The sequence below is a fragment of the Callithrix jacchus genome, chromosome 19, assembly GCF_049354715.1.
Source record: "Callithrix jacchus isolate 240 chromosome 19, calJac240_pri, whole genome shotgun sequence".
NCBI lineage: Eukaryota > Metazoa > Chordata > Mammalia > Primates > Cebidae > Callithrix > Callithrix jacchus.
Window position 1 is genome coordinate 14,850,801 of NC_133520.1, and position 19,038 is coordinate 14,869,838.

General features: G+C 43.1%; 1 protein-coding gene across 3 annotated transcripts in view; it reads right to left on the bottom strand.

Annotated features, from left to right (window-relative positions):
* SMYD2 (SET and MYND domain containing 2) overlaps positions 1-19,038 on the bottom strand; it is a 55,915-nt gene that overhangs the window by 21,162 nt on the left and 15,715 nt on the right. For 2 of the 3 annotated variants that reach the window (XM_078356592.1, XM_002760524.6), the window contains exons 2-3: positions 10,185-10,248; positions 608-718 (exon numbers count right to left, since the gene is read on the bottom strand). In XM_078356592.1, the coding sequence (XP_078212718.1) occupies positions 608-718; positions 10,185-10,230 (157 nt within the window). In that variant the 5' untranslated portion in view covers positions 10,231-10,248. The remainder of the gene's footprint in view (positions 1-607; positions 719-10,184; positions 10,249-19,038) is intronic. The other variant, XM_078356591.1, reaches the window with a different exon arrangement.

The window sequence follows — 19,038 nt, forward strand, 5'->3', positions numbered from 1 at the left end:
CCGTCAAGGGCACCTCTTTCTTTCCTTCTTCACTTTGTTTTCAACTCTCGTCCCCTCCACTTTGCCTCTATTTCTACACACTCTTTCTCTTCTTTGCACATGGTCATAGTCATGGCTGTTGCATCCAATTCTTTGCCTGCTTATGCACTGGCAAGAAAGTAAGGGGCTAGGGAAGAGCAGAATATTGCACAGGATAGGGGAACAGAGTACATTCTTCAAGTCAGAAAGGAAAGAGGGGAAAATCTGAAAGCTGCTCAGACCAATCTGGTTCCCTAGGAAGCTAATTATTTGGGGTCAGGCTTTTCATGTCATGTTTTCTACGTAAACCTGTCACGAAAAAATCTCAGAACTTCAGAGCTGTGGCTATGCTCCTGGTCTAGGGTAAGCAACATCCTAATTTCACAGGCACACAACAAACCAGATTATGCCTGGGTTCCTCCCTATGGTCAGGGTGGTATTTTCCCTGCCTTGTCCACGTGGATATGATAGGAGATGGAGTCTAAGGATGTTCAACGAGAGATGGTCACCACAGATTAGTTACTCATCTTTCTGACCTTTAAACAAAAAATAAAATAAAATGCACTTGAACATTATCCCATTTCCTCACCTGTTTGGCCAGAATCCTTGCTGTGAGTCTTACAGTCTCCGAGGGATTCCAGTTTTCCCCAAAAACAACCATGGGAGAACATTCCAGCTTGTGCATGGGCCAATCTTCTTTCTGGGAAGATTGAAAAACATTATTAAAAAAAACAGCACATACACTGGAATAAAGTGTCAGAGGAGAGGATGCAATGAGTCCCCCTAGTTAAGGTCAAGTAAAATATGTTTCCTTTTGGAAAACACGAGGATGCTCACAAAAGCTAGAAATAAAAACATCCTTTAAGACAGACAGGATTGTATGACCTTGACTCAGGCCTGGTCAAGGTTGTTGGGATGAAAAGATCTACTGTGATTTTTCATCAAGCTCCTCATGGCTTTCTGCAGCCCCTCATTATTCCAAACAACACATGCACCTTTCCATCATCTGTGCAAGCTGTCAAATTGCAGGGGGAGGGGTTTGGGTGTCAGCCATTGATTTGGCTCTCCTGCCTCACAGGTCCACTCTGGCTTTGTTTTCATGTCAGGGCAAATAATGGAGAGCTGACTTACACAGCAATGAGTCCCTTTTACAGGTGATTTTTTTAAAAAGCACAAATGAGAATTTCATCAAGGGCAACTACTGGAAATATTTAGGAATATTTAGGACTTCCCAAAGATTCACTGGATAAAACAGTAGTATTCTTTCTATCATATGCCTCGAAGCTTTCCTGCCCCAGGTAGAGGGATGAAGGATACACCCTTGCTACTGAAGGGTGGGGGCATCATCCCTTGAGATTGAAAAGGCACTCAGAGAAGGACACCATGGTGCTTTGGAGGCCGAGGGAGGAAAGTTCTTTTAGGACTGGGGAGTAAATGATGATGCCAGGGCTGGAGATGGGCTTAGTGTGAGATGACGGAGAATGTGATTTGGAATCATAGAGGTTTGCTGATTTTCATAAAAACCAGGTTTGATGGGATGATGGGTAAGAAACAACTAGGAGCAGATTCAAGAGAGAATGAAAGGAGACATGGCTTAGAGTAGTGAAGAGCTGCAGGGGATTTTTTTTTTTAGATGGGAAATATCAGAGCATGTTGTATACTGATGGGAGCCCTCAGACACTGTCACTTTCACAATGGAATTGGGTACTGTCCTGCTCTGTCCTTGGCCTTCCCTAGCTCAGAAAATGGTCATAAATACTCAGGCTAGGGAGGCTGAGGTGGGCAGATCACCTGAGGTCAAGAGATCGAGACCATCCTGGCCAACATTGGTGAAACCCCATCTCTACTAAAAAATACAAAAATTATCTGGGCATGGTGGCGTGTGCCCGTAGTCCCAGCTATCTGGGAAGCTGAGGCAGGAGAATCACTTGAACCCAGGAGGCAGAGGTTGCAGTGAGCTGAGATGGCCCCACTATACTCCAGCCTGGGCAACAGTGTGAGACTCTGTCTCAAAAATAAAAATAAATGCTCAGGCCAGAAAGCTAGAGTCATCCCTAATTCTGCTCCCTCACTCACACTCCACATTCAGTCAGCTCTGGCAAATCCTGTCTCTGCCTTGAATCTGATCACTCCTCAGCTCCCCGATCTTTCTGCCCGACTGCAGCCCCAACATCTATCATGACTACTGCCCCACCACTGCCTTCTGACTGGATGCCCGCTTCTGTCCTTGACCCCATGCACTAGGCTCCGGAGAGCAGCCTGAGGGATCCTGTGGACACAACTCAGATCAGACCAGTTCTCAGCTCAGAACATAATGGCTTCTCATCCAGACAAAAGGCCAAGTGCTAAAGGTGACCTAGGAGGCCACCCGTGATGGGAGCTCCCCTGCACCACTCCTAGCCTGTCATCTCCCACTGCACTCTCCCCTGCCTCACTGTACCTGGCCACAGCACATCCTGGCCACTCCTGGAGCCATGCACTTGCCTCAAGGCCCTTTGCACTTGCTCTGTTTTGTGGCTAGTGCTCTCCTCCCCTGCACATCCATGTGGCTCCCTCCCTCCCTCCTCTCCAGCACGGCTGGAATGTCTCCTTCTCAAGATACTTGCCACAATCACCCGGAACAGCACTTCCCCATCACTCTCCCTTTCCTTGCTTTCTGCTGCTTCCTGGTATTTCTCACCACCTGAGCATATTACATATTTATTAGTTGTTTGGTTTAGTATCTGTCTCTCTCCAGTAAAATAAAGAAACTTTGTTTTGTTCATAGCTGTAACCCCAGAACTGACAACAGTGCCTGGCATTTACTAAGCACTCAATATAGTTGTTGAAGGAATAAAGATGTCTCCCTACCTGTTTCCCTTCACCCTGATCCCTGAAGAAGGAAGCACATAATGCCACTTAATGATTTAATGCAGGATGTGGTACAGCCCCTTAGCTCAAGTTCTGGGCCAAGATGTTCTGCAGAGTTAAATAACGCCGCACCGAATATAACTAAGAGCAAGGAGGGAAAGAAATGACAAGATATGCACAAGGGAGAAGAGGATCTGTTTTTAGCCAAAGCTGAAAATAAGAGCATGGTGATGAGGCGAAGAGGTAGCAACAGGTGGGGCTGGCTCACTGCAGACTAATCAGCTTCCTCCTCAGCTGCAGAGCAAAGAGCAAAGGACAGAGATGACCCTCAGGATACATGAGGGGAAATGGGGACCCACCAGCTGGGGACAGATGGATCATTAACAACTAGAGACAAATGCCCACTATGACTCCAGGAACTCCAAGAAAACATCAATTTAAGACATAACCTCTGTCCCTAATGGGCCTGTAAGCTGTTGTTTTCTGAACTGAAGGTGGTGCTTTGGTGTTTAGCAACTACAATGAATTCCTGGGAAGTTAAATAGGAACACTTGTTAGTTAATATAATTAATTATTTATTAATCAATTTATCAATGTAATTGATTTAAAATTAATGTTACTGTAAATATTATGAAATGGTGACATTTATTGATATAAATGTCCTCAAAAGAAGGGAATTAAACTACAAGGAACGCTCTGGGAGGAAAGCAGAGTGCTGTGAAGCAGGAGGGCTACCAACCTGGGACTCACGGATCCTGCATTTTTTTTATCCCCACTCTGCAGTGAAGCAGCTGTGGGACTACACAAGTCTCTTAATCCCTTTGCGCCTGTCTCCTTGGCTGTAAATAACATGATCCCTAAGTTACTTACCAAGTCCAGTATTCTGAGTCTATGAGTTTACACCTTCCAACAGTGATAATCAGTTATGAAGCTTGAAGACGACCAACAAATGGGGGCCAAATAGAGATAATCAAGCATTCATACAAACACAAAGGATCCCATCAGTGGATCCACAAGAAGCACTCAGAACAGTGCCTGGCACATGCTGCACTCTGAAACATGGGTAATTGTTCATTCATTCATTCAACAAGTTCTACAGCTGACCCTACAGACAGGGGTGGGAGATGAAGTCTTTGACTTCAAGCAGTTTATGACCATGTCAGCACCAGGGAGAAGTAAGAGCACCTACAATCAGACACGGTCCCACTCATAGCACTTACATCACGTAGCTGGATAAATCCAAGAAAATGCAGAATCAGGTTAAGTTTCATCAAGGAAAATTTACCATAGTAATGTTTCACTTTCTGTTTTGAAGGTGGATTAAGGGAGGAATGGTAGAGATGTACCACAATGGCACTGCACAGCTTTAATTCTTAAAAAAGGAAGTTTTGATAGTATCTAGTAGAAATGGCAGGTTTTAAGCATATTTTGATACATTCTCTTCTACCATAGAGATGGTCCACTTATTTTAGAGAACCTGACAGAATCAACTACCCTAATTTTCTCCATAAGAAATTATAAGCAACCAGACTGAACAAAATTGAAAAAAAATTAGGCTAACCTGATGAATAGGAATGAATGTTATAAATTACTTTGTTTTATTTTTGTATACTGGCAGTACTGATATATACAGAGTGATTTTGCAACTCTTCATGCTTTTTAAAATGTAACCAATTTTTCTAAAACCGTTCCTACTATTATTCTTCAAAATTCAAGTTAGTGCTCCTGCCCTGATCGCAATCCTTATAAAATTTTCTGTAAACTAGGATCTCATTTTCCAATAAAATAAAATAAATTAAAATACATACACAGGTACAGAAGGGATTCAGAAAGATATAGACCAAAGTACATGTTACTAGTGGTTTTCTCTCAGGGGATAAGATTGTGAATACTTGTTCTGTTCTTTTCATCTTTACTTTCTGATTTTCCCATAATGAGCACAGATTGTGTAACTTAATCAACTCTATTAAAAAGGTGAGATATGGAATTTTTCATACTGATGGTCCTCTTTTAAAACTTCTAATTCTTTTTTTTTTTTTTTTAGACAGACTCTTGCTGTCGCCAGGCTGGACTGCAGTGGCACGATCTGGGCTCACTGCAACCTCTGACTCCCTGGTTCAAGTGATTCTCCTGCCTTAGCCTCCCCAGTAGCTGGGATTACAGGCATGCACCACCATACCCAGCTAATTTTTGTGTTTTTAGTAGAGATGGAGTTTCACCATGTTGGCCAGGATGGCCTTGAAAGCCTGACCTTGTGATCCTCCTGCCTCGGCCTCCCAAAGTGCTGGGATTGTAAGTGTGAGTCACTGCACCTAGCCAATTCATTTTCAACGAAGATAATAACTACTGTGCATGACTCTCACTTTTGTGCACAGTCAAAAATGCTTAAAGATGCATAAAGAGTTACAAAATTGTCTCATGGTGCACTAGCATTTGCAGCACTGGAAGAAAAGAGTGATTATTATGGCATCCAGTTTTCTGCTGAGAAATATGTTGCCTTCCTGGATAAGGAGACTGGATTTTCATCACGAAGACCCCTTTCTGCCTCTAGTATTTGGTTTCTATTGTTCTAACAACAAACACAGTCTACTTGTACACATTCGCATGTAATTTCTCAAAATGTGGAACAGGAGAAAAGTCACAGGATTTCCGCTTTCCACTAGCATGATCCTTAAGAAGAAGAGTGGAAAAGTGATCAGGTGGAACTTGACCAGCTTATACAAAGATGGCCCATGCAGCTTCACCACCATCACTAGACATATGCTTTGTTCTTATAGTATTCCCAAAGTAAGTGATGACACATACTCATTCGCACACATTTTCTTCCTACTGGTGATGTTAAATATTTAGAAAAAAAAGATGGCCCCAATTTAAAATGCTTCCTATGGCTGACAGGAGTGAACTGAACCAAGATTGAACCTACTACTCTGGCCCCATTACACTAATCACCCATAAGAACCGCATTTATTAGACAGTTTCTATACTTTGGTTATTTTCTAGTCAATAGGCGTACTATTTTCACATGCTCCTCATACCCACTTTAAAAAAATCCCTTCCTAGTTTCAAAGCTTACACATAACCCCCTCAGCTCCAAAACACAAAGGTTTTCTTCTTTATATTCGTTACAGTTAAGAAATGTACCCTAGAATGATCTACTGCACAATAATTATTCTATACGATAACTTTCTAAAACTCTTCCCTTGAAAATATCCTAGTATATATTTCATATTTTATACTTAAAAAAATTTCATAATTTATGGGTGAATGGGTGAATAATATATTTTGCTTCTCAGACATATTTAGAAAAATAAATACAGTTCATTAAAACACACAGGTTACAAAATAACACGCCCAACTAAAAAGGAATTTCTGTTTCTTTTATACTTTTTCCCATTACCCTTTCATGCATTAGCAATTAAAATCTTTCCTCTGGCACCATCACACTGAGTCTAGTGAACTAACAGGGAAGTAGCGGGACAAGACAGAACCAAATGGTATCAAATAAAGCAAAATCCTAAAGCACTAAAGACAGAAGAGGACTTGGGGAGAACATACATCATGGCCAGGATCCCCTAAGAAGCCTTACTCCGTGTAAAGAGGAAACTCCCAGGAAGCAATGCGAGCCTTTAGCACTCTTGGGAGAGGTTTCCGGACAAGGCAACAATGGACGCAGCTCTTCCCTTTCACATCCACTGAAGGCCACTTCACTTTCTCTGACATTCCCACAGCACCTCCTTTCCTAGAGGGCCCTCACTTCTCCCGAGCACACTACTGTAAAGGGGTGAAAGCCCTCCCCAAGCAATGGGTAAAGTCTCGTCTCCGTTCTGCTGCTGTTTGATCTTGGGTCACCCAACCACTTGGGACTCTGCTTTCTTATCTACTGACATGCTGAACTCGATAACCTCCACCCCAACTCCACCACTGCTGTGTGGCACTGACCACCTGATGACTCCAGGAGGGCAGGGTCTACCTTTGAGGAAGGACCAGTTAATTACTAGCAGCTGAGGGCCATGCTTTTATAGGTGGAGAATCAATTATCTTCCTCATCGCTGCTCTTGTTTTGTGCCATGTTTTATCCTTTAAGCAGAGCCTCTACTTTGATCCCATGCAAGCACTCCCTTAAGCCGAACCCTGAACACATTTTCATCTGGAGCAAATGCCCCAGATTCCTCCCTAATGATTTCCTTTACGAAGCCCTTGCACTACCCTTTATTTCTAGGCACTTACTTTTATTAAACCTTTATGCCTGCTCTATCTCTTTATAATACACTGCCCACACTTATTTAGTTCTTCGGTACTAAAGGATGAAAAACCTTAATGGTCATTAGCCTGTTCCTTCAGCAATGGGAGACAGATGAAACAAAAAGGAAACTTACAGGTCAGATCCAGCCTGCCACCTCTAGAAACAAGAGGCTTCAGGAGCTGTGGCACTGCTCATCTCCTAGGAGGGTACTTTGGTCACCAGTTACTTAACAGAAGCATAGGAAAGGAGAATTGCAGAAGTAATCCCCAGTGCTCAGGATGCCCCTGCCTGGAAACTGAGTGAGCAGCAGGGGAAACTCCATCATGAGCCTGGACACAGCAGGCTCTCTTGGCCTGCAGCCTTGAAACAGTAGAATCCCCTAACTGTTTACTCCTGGGGTTCCTTCCCCGCCCAGGTAACTGTCTTATTACGAAGTGACCACCTGTACAGTTTTGTCTTCAAGGGCAGGATGTCAACTTCTTGTTGTAATCAACTAGCATTGTGGTACATACAGTTTGGGATACTGGTTAATGTGAGCCTCCCCCAAGGGAGGACACCCCCTTATTGTATGCTTATAAATGAGGTCTCTAGGAATCTGGGATTCTAGGTCCTGGGGCAGGGAAACCATTAAAGGGCATCTCAAATCCCAACTTGGGCCATGACGATTCATCAAAATACTGCCACCTCATAAGGCCTTACAGAAGACAGACTCGGAGCTAACTCCGCATGCCACACACTCTGATGGTACCTATTAATACACTGTTCACAGCTACTTAGTTAAGACTCATTTTGTAATAAGCATTATTTACACAATGTACACCATCAGCACCCTCAGGTTCTTAGAATCCAGCCATTCTCTCAGGCTGAAAAACCAAGCCCCTTAAATCAAAACGATGCTGTTTATTTCTTTGCATAAAGCTAAGCTTTAGTCTAGCCTGAATTACACAAATTCAATTTTCTGGTGGATGGTAATATGATTATTTACACAAACTGCTCACACCTGTAAACAGGGTTACAGCTTATATAAAACTTTAATATCTATCACATTACGTGGTCCCTACTCCCTAACTCACCAAGGTGGGCACCATTGTCCTCAGTTCAGATTTAAAGAAACTGAGCCTCAGAGATGTTTTGTAACTTGGCAATTTCATAGAGCTAGTAAGTAGCAGAGCCAGGACCTGCTCCTGGGACCATGGCCTCCTGCCACTCCATGCTATTTGATCTGAACTACATGTGACTCCCTATGCTTACTTCGCTACAGAACCAGAATGGAATGAGTTAATTTTTCTAGAAGTGTTTAACTTACATATAGAAACAGCTAACTCATCTGGGAGGCCTAGAATCAAACCGTGTATTTTGCAGGGCCTGCTGATCTCTACAATGCCATTGCACTACTCTGTCTACAATGGGTAGGAGCAAAGTATGATCTTTCCTCTTCAAAAGAAGGCACCCTCCCCGAAAACTCAACTACAAGCTCCATCTATATTCTCCCTGCCGCACAGGCCGACAGCCTCCGGGAGCCTGCTGTGGGAAACACAGGGAAGGGGACTGTGCATATGGTCTTCAGAGCCAAGGCAGAGTCTGAGCTTCCCAAGCCAAGGTCTCAGCCTGTGCTTTACTCTGGGGAGGGGCCGCTGTCCCTGGAGAGCTACAGTCAGAGCAGACACCCGGGCTTAGCCATCTCTCCCACTGCTAAATAATGCTCTTCGAGGCCTTTCAGAGACCAACAGTGGAGGGAGGTGAGAAAGACAAAAAATGAAATAGTGGGTAATCCGAAGTGGACCCGGGATGGGGCTGCAGGGTGGGAAGGGAGAAGGATGACACAAGGTATGGAAAGCACAACAGAAAGAGATGCAGATATGGAGAAAATCTTCCCTGTCCCACAGAGCCACCCTTTAATAGCATCAGCATTTCCCAAGGTGTATTAATAGGTTCCCTTTAAAAATAAATGCCAGGGGGAGGTACAGAGAGACGGAAGAAGGCAGCTTAGAAATTCACAATGCCATACTAGCAAATTCAAGACTACAACAGGTTCTTGAAGTGAAGAGACCACATTCCCCTAAGTTGTTTGAACATGAAATGCATTTTCTGTGGAACACCTACAAACATTTTGTGGAACAAGTGTTTACTACAACAGTTTGGGAAGTATCACTCTTAGGCCCTCACAGAGTCACCAAGAATTCCTTCAACATCCTCCTCATTAACCTTCCCATTTCTACATTTCAGGATTCATTTGAGACTCATTCATCCTAAAGCCCTCAGCCCTGGCTGCTCCTGAGGTACTGGCTCCAGTTACAGAATTCAGAAAAGCCCCCCTCTGGCTATGCAGAGGCTGGATCAGAGGCTCACCGGAGTCTAGCTGCAAGCAGGTTGGATTCAAACAGCCCGAGGGTAAGATGTAGCCTGCTATGGAGGGATTTATAAAAATACAACAATAAAAAATTTAAAAACTTAAAGATAGCTTTTTTTTTGAGATGGAGTCTCGCTCTGCCACCCAGGCTGGAGGCTGGAGTACAAGCTCAGCTCATTGCAACCTCCGCCTTGCAGGTTCAAGTGATTCTCTTGCCTCAACCTCCTGAGTAGCTGGGATTACAGGTGCAAGCCACCAAGCCCAGCTAACTTTATTTGTATTTTTAGTAGAGACGGGTTTCACCATGTTGGTCAGGCTGGTCTCAAACTCCTAACCTTGTGATCTGCCCACCTCAGCCTCCCAAAGTGCTGGGATTACAGGCGTGAGCCACCGCATTCAGCATTTTAACATTGTTTGTCATCTCGGCATTTTCCATCTGTTGCTGCGGTCCTTGGGACAGACTCTCAAACTTGCTGGCATACCTGCCTGTATCTAACATGGTCTCCTCCTGCAACTTGATTTTGGTCCTGCATGCAGCCTCGAACTGTTACTGCCTATCACTGGCTGCCTGTGAGGTCAGGGTCAGCACACAACCAAGGATATTCAGCCACATCCTACGCTTTCCAGCTCTGACTACAGGAGGGTGCTGAGGAATGCCATGACAAGGAAGAGGAGGACTTCAGAGGAAATTAGGCCCTCCCTGACAGCTGGCCCAGCACCTACCTGACACTCCACATTGCAGTAAAATGCCTGCTTGCATCTTCCACATTTGGACAATCCTTCTTTCCTTAAAAACAGAAAGGGCACTGTAGTGGCGAGAGGCACAGAAACGTGAAGCTGCACATTTTATCATGCAATAGCAAAAGCCACCTGGTTGGAAAGCAGAGCCAAGGTTCACCTTACCTTACTCTCCCACCGAGAAGGCACATGTTCCTTAATGAGTTTGACCAGATTCAGCCCTTGAGGAGTGAGTGAGTCAAACAGTACACTCACATTTACTGAGCCCACCAGTATGAAGAGCGCTATCCAAAGAGATGAGGGACCGTGGCTCTTACTGACCAGTGACCTGGCCAAAGACACCAAGGCCATGAATGTCATCTGTACTACTGGTCAGTAGTTCAGGGCAAGTCAAGGTTCTTATGTCCTTATTTTCCCGTCTGCTAAAGAGGCACAGACATAAACAAACCATGTTGTAGGTTTGATCCCATGAAGATGGAGCGTTGGGCTGCACCTACTCTGCTGAAAATACCATGTGAGTGACAACTCTCATTATTTACAAATTGCACGTAATGCAAAGATAGAATTTAGTATGCTAGGACTACTCAGTGTTGTCCAGAAAGCTAAGTTTAAAAGTGCAACCTAGCAAGTGGAGAGAGATTCTTTTTTTGAGACAGGGTCTCACTGTGTCACCCAGGCTGGAGGGCAGTGGCATGATCCTGGCTCACTACAGCCTCGACTTCCCAGGGTTATTCCATTCTCCCCCAGCAACTCCCAAGAAACTGGGACTACAGGCGTGTGCCACCACACCTGGATAATTTTTGTATTTTTTGTAGAGCTAGGGTTTCACCATGTTGCCCGGATTGATCCCCAACTCCTGGGCTCAAGCCATGTACCCACCTCAGCCTCCCAAAGTGCTGGTATCATAGGCATGAGCCACCGTGCCCCTGCCAAGACAGACTCTTGAATACGGTATTATGGGATCTGACTGCTCCACACACCCATTTGGTCAGTGTACTATTTAGCTGTTCTGCTTCTTCATAATGGGGTCAATTCAACTTATTCATAGTTATTTTATTTTCCTGCTTCCCACAAAGGACAGAGACATTGTTGCTTCCCAACTGTTCGGTGCTAGTATGTATTGTGTGAGATGAACCAAAGCTTTTCAAAAGCTGAAAAGCCACTGAATTAAGCCACATACTACAAAACTCTTTACATTTTTTCCGAAGTCAGGAACAATTGCATTGTTTAAGTCAGAGCGCCATCGGTCAAACGTGCTGTCTAACTCTTGCCCACCACGGTGAAGCCGTGGAGACACGACACCATGAAGCGGCCTTGTGGAGACACGACACCATGAAGCGGCTGCACTGCCACAGAGCCACCCTGTACCACCTCGCCCCACCTCCTCTGCAGCCCAGCAGAGCTGATGGGGACGGGGGCGTGCGTGGTGGGGCTGGCATCTTAGAATACAGATCTACATATTGTCACGCTGCAGAATCCTCCGCGGCTTCTCGTCAGCAAGTGGTAGTCACCACACTCCTCCTACAGAATCAAGGAAGTTTTCCAAAAATTCTCCTGTTGGAACTAAACAGACTGCCTTGCAGCTTTCCTGACAGCACTTGGATTCCAAGAAGCAGACCGAAGAATGTGGGAGAAAAACATATCTTGGGGTTGAGGCATAAATAAATATTCCAAGTTTGCACATCTCAATAGTTCAAAAAGGAACCTGCTAATTTAGCTGACGTATTCTCTAGCCTAAAATACTCCCCCTATCCCCCAGGGTATATCTGAAGGGATTCAACTCTGACTTTGCATTTTGGAATATAAAAGAAGTAAGATGCACAGACCCTTGCTCTCTCGGGAAATGCACTAAAAAGTCATGGTAAAGTGATTCGTCAGCAAGTGTTGGATGATGCGGACTGTGCAGAAATGCCCAGGGGAGGAAAAGCAAGACAGCAGAGCCAGGGAGGAAGCTTGCAAACCAGGAAATAGACAATGGGTGGGAGATGCTCCCCCTTAAAAACGTCCATCTGAAAGTCATCTTTAACGTTTGTTTTTATAGGGGGCAGGTTATCGACCTCCGAGAATCTGGTTGAAGCTTTTAACTTTCTCCAATAACCCACCTTCTCCCCCAACCTGAATGAAACAAAAGAAGTCTGTAAAATTTCAAGGGCTTTGCTGAGATGTTAAATGCTGAACCACAACAAAAAAATTAAAGGGCGACCAAGCATGGTGGCTCACGCCAGTAATCCCAGCACTTTGGCAGTGGTGGGCAGGTGGATCGCCTGAGGTCAGGAGTTCGACACCAGCCTGGCCAACATGGTAAAACCCCGTCTCTATTAAAAATACCAAAAAATTAGCCAGGTGTGGTGGCACATGCCTGTAATCCCAGCTACTTGGGAGGCTGAGGCGGGAGAATGGCTTGAACCTGGGAGGCGGAGGTTGCAGTGAGCTGAGATCGTGCTATTGCACTCCGGCCTGGGCAACAATAGTGAAACTTTGTATAAAAAAAAAAAATTAAAGGGCTCAGGGGCCACCTAAAAGTCCACATGCAGGACTATCAAAGAGCCTCTGATACCACCATTAAGACCCTATAATGTAAAAGATGAGGAAATTATCATAGTTAAAAAGATATTAGCTCCACAACATACCAAAAAAAAAAAAAAAAAAGCGAGGATTAATGCAGGTTTTTCCTGCACAGAAACCAGTAGTAAAGTTAACCTGAAACCAATACTTGTTTTGAGCCTCCACGTACCATCCCAGGAGAAAGTAGGCACTGGGCTCTAGGGAACTAAGAAAGAACTCTAAGTGAGATTGCATCAAAATAACACCTCTCCCAAAAGCCGGCCTTCATTCGAACCAGCTGGTCACCAAGTCCACAGCCACAAACAATAAAGAGCAGGAAGAAAAGGCTAACTTTTCAGTGTTGGCAATAGGATGTGTCATTTCTACTATCTATCTCAGTGCTTCTCAAAGAGGTCTGCAGACTGCTGGGGTCCTGGAGACCCTTTCAGGGAGCTAGTGAGAGACAGGATTCATTTTCTTTCTTCACTGTCTTAACATTTGTAATGCAGAAGGTGTAAGACATAAAGGTGCCTGGAGGGTAGTAAACCTTCAGATGCCTGAGCATAAATCAAAGCCCAGGAAACACTGTATTCTTTTTTTTTTTTTGAGACGAGTCTGGCTCTGTCGCCCAGGCTGAAGTGCAGTGGCGCAATCTTGGATCACTGCAACCTCTGCCTCCTGGGTTTAAGCAATTCTCCTCCCTCAGCCTCCCGAGTAGCTGGGATTACAGGCGTGTGTGAAGATGCCCAGCTAATTTTTGTATTAATAGAGACAGGGTTTCACCATGTTGATCAGGATGGTCTCGAACTCCTGACCTCAGGTGATGCACCTGCCTCAGCCACCCAAAGTGGTGTGAGCCATCGCACATGGCATAAACACTGTATTCTTTACTACCATACTGGCAGTAAGAGGGAGAAAGCCAGTCTCATGAATGTCCCTGATGATGCACTAATGAATATTAACTTTACTAAATCTTGATTCTTAAGTACGTATCTTTTTTGGCATTGTATAGTGAAGTGGGAAGAATTTCCCACTTTTGGCATTGCATAGTGAAGTGGGAAGAAAAAGTACTTTTGCTTCGTACTGAAGGGCAATGGCTATCTCATGGAAGAGCACTGGTGTGATCCCTGGTGTTGTAAACTGAACTAGCCACTTTCTTCTTGGAAAAGTTCCTGCCCCGCCCCCCTGTTTTTCCTCACTTGTAACAACAGCTTTAGATAAACTGTGGTTATTCAGACTTGAGCACTTGGCAGATATATTACTGAAATGAATGAAGTGAGCCTGTCACTTCCAAGAAAACAATACTTGTTGCCAATGATAAAATTTGAGTTTTCAAGGAAAAATTAGAATTTTGGAAAACACAGATCTGCCATCCTGAGCTTGACAGCTTCTCAATACTGAAGACTTGTCTGATGAGACTAGTGGTGATACTAGGTATTATGATTTTTTAAAATGTGGTTTGATGAAATGAGTCAACTTTCAGGAGATCTGTATAATCTACAAAACTAATATTTTCCAAATGGCCAATGACACTGTTTTAAAAATTATGCAAAAAAGTCATTCCAAGTGTACGGTAAACCAGTGGATTTTATGTCAGTGAGTACATAAAGGTTCATAATATGGCTTCTGATTGCACTTCACAACTTTTAAGACAACATGAATTATCAAAGTTCAGTGATTAATCAAATAACAACATCCACATTTAACTGAGAAGGCCATCAAAATACCATTCTCTTGCCCATTACATATCTATGTGAAGCTTTATTTTTGCTACATACTCCAACTAAAACATAACATGACAGAATGAATTCAGAAGCATATTTGAGACTCTGGTTGTTTTCTATAAATCCAGACGTTAAAGAGACTTACAAAACTTTAAAACAAAAACACGATTCTCTAATTCTTTTGTTTTGTAAGATATTTCTCACAGAAAAATGTTAGCATTAATAGTTGTCATTTTAAAATGAATAAACACTTTATAATTTTCTCCATTTAACTTGAAATATGATACATAATGATAGTTATAACTCACATGAACAAAAGCTCTCTGGGGTTCTCAATAATTTTTAAGAGTACAGAGGGACCCTGAAACCAAAAAGTTTGAAAATTGCTCATCTATTTTAGTAATCTCATCAGGTCTAAGAAGAAGCTATTAGTATCCCTATTTTTCAAATGAAGATAATAAGGACCTTAGACATGAAACAACTAATCCAACATGGTGAGAGGTCTCACTTCAGCCTGGGCAATGGAGTGAGACCCTATCTTCAGAAAAATAAAAAAATAACAAATGCTGGTGAGGCTGTGGAGAAAAAGGAACACTTATACGCTGTTGGTGGGAACATAAATTAGTTCAGCCACTGTCAAAGGCAGTTCAAAGATTTCTCAAAGAACTTAAAAGTAGGTGGCAGAATCGGAATTCACCAGAATTCACACGTTTGTTTCCATCATGCCGGGGCATCCTTCCTTGAGTACTGTGCACAGGTCCAGGAGGGTAGACTCCATGCAACAAAAATAGTCTACGTGAGTGGATAAGCCAACAGTAACAACAACACACAGGAGAGGCAAGATTTACCCTGGTCTGCATGATGTGCTGGCTCCAGTAGCATCCCATTAATGTCTTAGATTGAAAGATGCAATCGGGGAGGGGATCTAGGATCATTTTTCAAAATGAGATATGGGGCGGGAACATCCGCACAAAAGAGCCTCTCTCAACCCACTGTGCCCCAGGAACCATTTCACTTGAAACAGAGTGTAAGAAAACAAGGATTGATGTATTCATGTTGCATACAGAGGGTCCCTCCTCTCATTCAGTATGGTAGGCCTACATGTTTCTCCAACAGACCCTGGGAGAGTCCAAGCTGGATTGTGTCCTCTAGGAACCTGGTGAGAGAATACTGCACTGTTCACCAAAAACTGGAAAGCTTTGCCCGGCTCTAGGGAAGATTTTACTACATGTATGCTCATTGAACCAACTACCTGGTTATATGTGAATTTTACTTTTTAAAAATAATAATTTCAACTTGTATTTTAAATTCAGGGGTATGCGTTCAGGTTTGCTGCATAGGGATTTTGCATGGTGCTGAGGTTTGGAATATGAATGATCCCAGTGGCGAGGTAGTGAGCCTAGTAACCAATATGTAGTTTTTCAGCCCTTGGTCTCTTCCCTTCTCCTTCCTAGTCATCTCAGTGTCTAATGTTGCCATCTTTACATCCATGAATACCCAATGTTTAGCTCCCACTTGAAAGTGAAAACATGGCTGGGTGCAGTGGCTCAAGCCTGCAATTCCAGCACGTTGGGAAGTCGAGGTGGGCAGATCACAATGTCAGAAGATTGAGACCATCCTGGCTAACACGGTAAAACCCCAGCTCTACTAAAAATACACCGTCTCTACTAAAAATACAAAAAAATTAGCTGGGTGTGGTAGCACGTGCCTGTAGTCCCAGCTACTTGGGAGGCTGAGGCAGAAGAATCTCTTGAACATCGGAAGTGGAGGTTACAGTGAGCTGAGATTGTGCCACTGTACTACTGCCTGGGTGACATCACAAGACTCTGTCTCAAAAAAAAAAAAAAGAGTGAGAACATGAGGTATTTGGTTTTCCATTTCTGCATTAATTTGCTTAGGATAAGAGCCTCCAGCTGTAACCATGTTGCTGCAAATGACATATTTCATTCTTTTTTATGACTGCATAGTATTCTATGGTGTATACGTACCACATTTTCTTTATCCAATTCACTGTTGATGGGCACCTACGTTGATTCTGTGTCTTTGCTATTGTGAACACTGCTGCATTCAACATTCAAGTGCATGTGTCTTTTCAGTAGAACAATTTATTTTTGTTGGGTATAAACCGGGTAAAGGGACTGCTGCATTGAAAGGTAGTTCGGTTTTAAGTTCGAGAGATCTCCAAACTGCCTTCAACAGTGGCTGATCTAATTTACATTCCCATCAACAGTGTATAAGCATTCCTTTTCCTCCACAGCTTCACCAGCATTTGTTATTTCTTTATTTTTCTGGAGATAGGGTCTCACTCTGCTGTCCCGGCTGGAGTGCAGTGGTATGATCATAGCTCTTGATTATGGCTGCAGCCTCAAACTCCTAGGCTCAAGTGATCCTCTCACCTCAGCCTCCCGACTAGCTGAGACTACAGGGACATACTACCATGTCTGGCTAATTTGTTGTCTGTTTTGTAGAGATGGGGGCCTTGCTGTGTTGCCCAGACTGGTCTCAAACTCCTAGCCTCAAGTGATCCTCCTGCCTCAGCTTCCCAAAGTGCTAGGATTACAGATGTGGGCCATGATGCCCAGCCACATCTGTTATTTTTTGACTGTTTAACAATAGCCATTCTAACTGATGTGAGATAGTCTCTCATCGTGGTTTTGATGTGCATTTCTCTGATGATTAGTGATGATGAGTTTTTTTTTCATGTTTACTGGCTACTTGTATGTCTTCTCTTGAGATACCACTTGTATGTCTTCTTTGCCCACTTTTTAATAGGGTTGTTTTTTGCTTGTTAAATTAACTTCCTCATAGGTTCTGAATATTAGACCTTTGTCAGATGCACAGTTTGTGAATATTTTCTTTTCTACTCTGTAGGGTGTCTATTTACTCTGTTGATAGCTTCTTTTGCTGTGCAGAAGCTCTTTAGCTTAATTAGGTCCCACTTGTCAATTACTGTTTCCACTGCTTTTGAGGACTTAGCCATGAGTCCTTTGTCAAGGCCAATGTCCAGAATGATATTCCCTAGGTGTCCTAGAATTTTTATAGTTTAAGGCCTTACATTTAAATCTTCAATCCATCTTGAGTTAATTTTTGATATGATAAAATGTAGGAGTCTAGTTTCTTTATTCTGCATATGGCTAGCCAGTCATCTCAGCACCATTTATTGAATAGGAAGTCCTTTCCCCATTGCTTACTTCTGTTGACTTTGTCAAAGCTCAGATGATTTTAAGTATGCAGCTTTACTTCTGGGTTCTCTATTCTGTTGTTGGTCTATGTTTCTGTTTTGTACCCATACCATGCTGTTTTGGTCACCATAGCCTTACAGTATAATTTGAAGTTGGGTAATGTGATACCTCTCACTTTGTTCTTTTTGCCTAGGATTGCTTTGGCTATTTGGCTCTTTTTTGGTACCACATGAATTTTAGAAAAGTTTTTTCTTATTCTGTGAAAAATGACTTTGGTAGTTTGGTAGAAACAGTGTTGAATCTGTAGATTGCTTTGGGCAGTATGGACATTTTAACAATATTGATTCTTCCAATCCATGAGCATGGAATGCTTTTCCATTTGTTTGTGTCATCTCCAATTTCCTTCAGCAGTATGAATTTTCTTAACATAAGTCCTCTTGGGCCAGCTTGCCTTCAGAGTAGCGAAGAAAAGCTAACAGTTTTTGATAGCTACTGGTATTGATAGTGAACAACATAAGAAACTGGCTTTGATCTATTTTGGTTTGAGTGATTCTAGATGAGGTGGGGTGGGGGGCGGGGAGGAAGCCCTGTTTAAATTATTCAGACATGTGCTTCAGTTCTTTCCACAGCTAGCAAGAGATTTAAACTCTGTTAAGTCTCATGGCTGAAATTCGAGCTAAAACTTGCTGAGCCGGTACCTGCACTGTGTGTGTACGGTATATGTGCTCTAGAGAGGAGAGATATCCTGCAAGTGTCTGACTATTGCTGACTGAGGAGTTACAGCCAGAGAGAAACTTCATATGGGCTATCCATTTTCGCTGTAGGAATATACAAAGCATTTGGAATAAACTCTGTTCCTACAAAAGACACAGTCATAAATCTATCATTTGCAATGTAATCTGATCTAAATTATCCAGGAGGCAAAATAAAGAAAAAATTTCCCTAAAAAAAAAAAAAAAGAACTGAAATAACCCCAAAGGAATGGAGCTAAAAGGAAAGTGAAGAGTGAACCACGAATCATCTCTCACAGTGGTTCTCAACCTTTACTGTCTGGGGCAGGGCTCATCAGGTTTCATTCAACTGGTATGTGTTGAGCCCAGGCACTAGGACCTTTAGAAAGCTCCCAGGAGACTCCAATGTGCTTCCAGAATGCAGAGCCACGGGCCTAGGGTAACACATTGGGGTGGAGTGGCTTTTTTGTGAGGAAACATTCTGCAAGCAGATTCTTTAAATTTTTCTGAGATTCTTAAGAATGAATCACCGGATGAATCAGGTTGTTTAACTACCTTGATGATGAATGCTTACATTAAGAATAAAGTGGCTGACCCTGTCCGTTCTAATCTATGATAAAGTATGCTAGAAGCAGGTGCAAGTTTTAAGAAAGAAAAG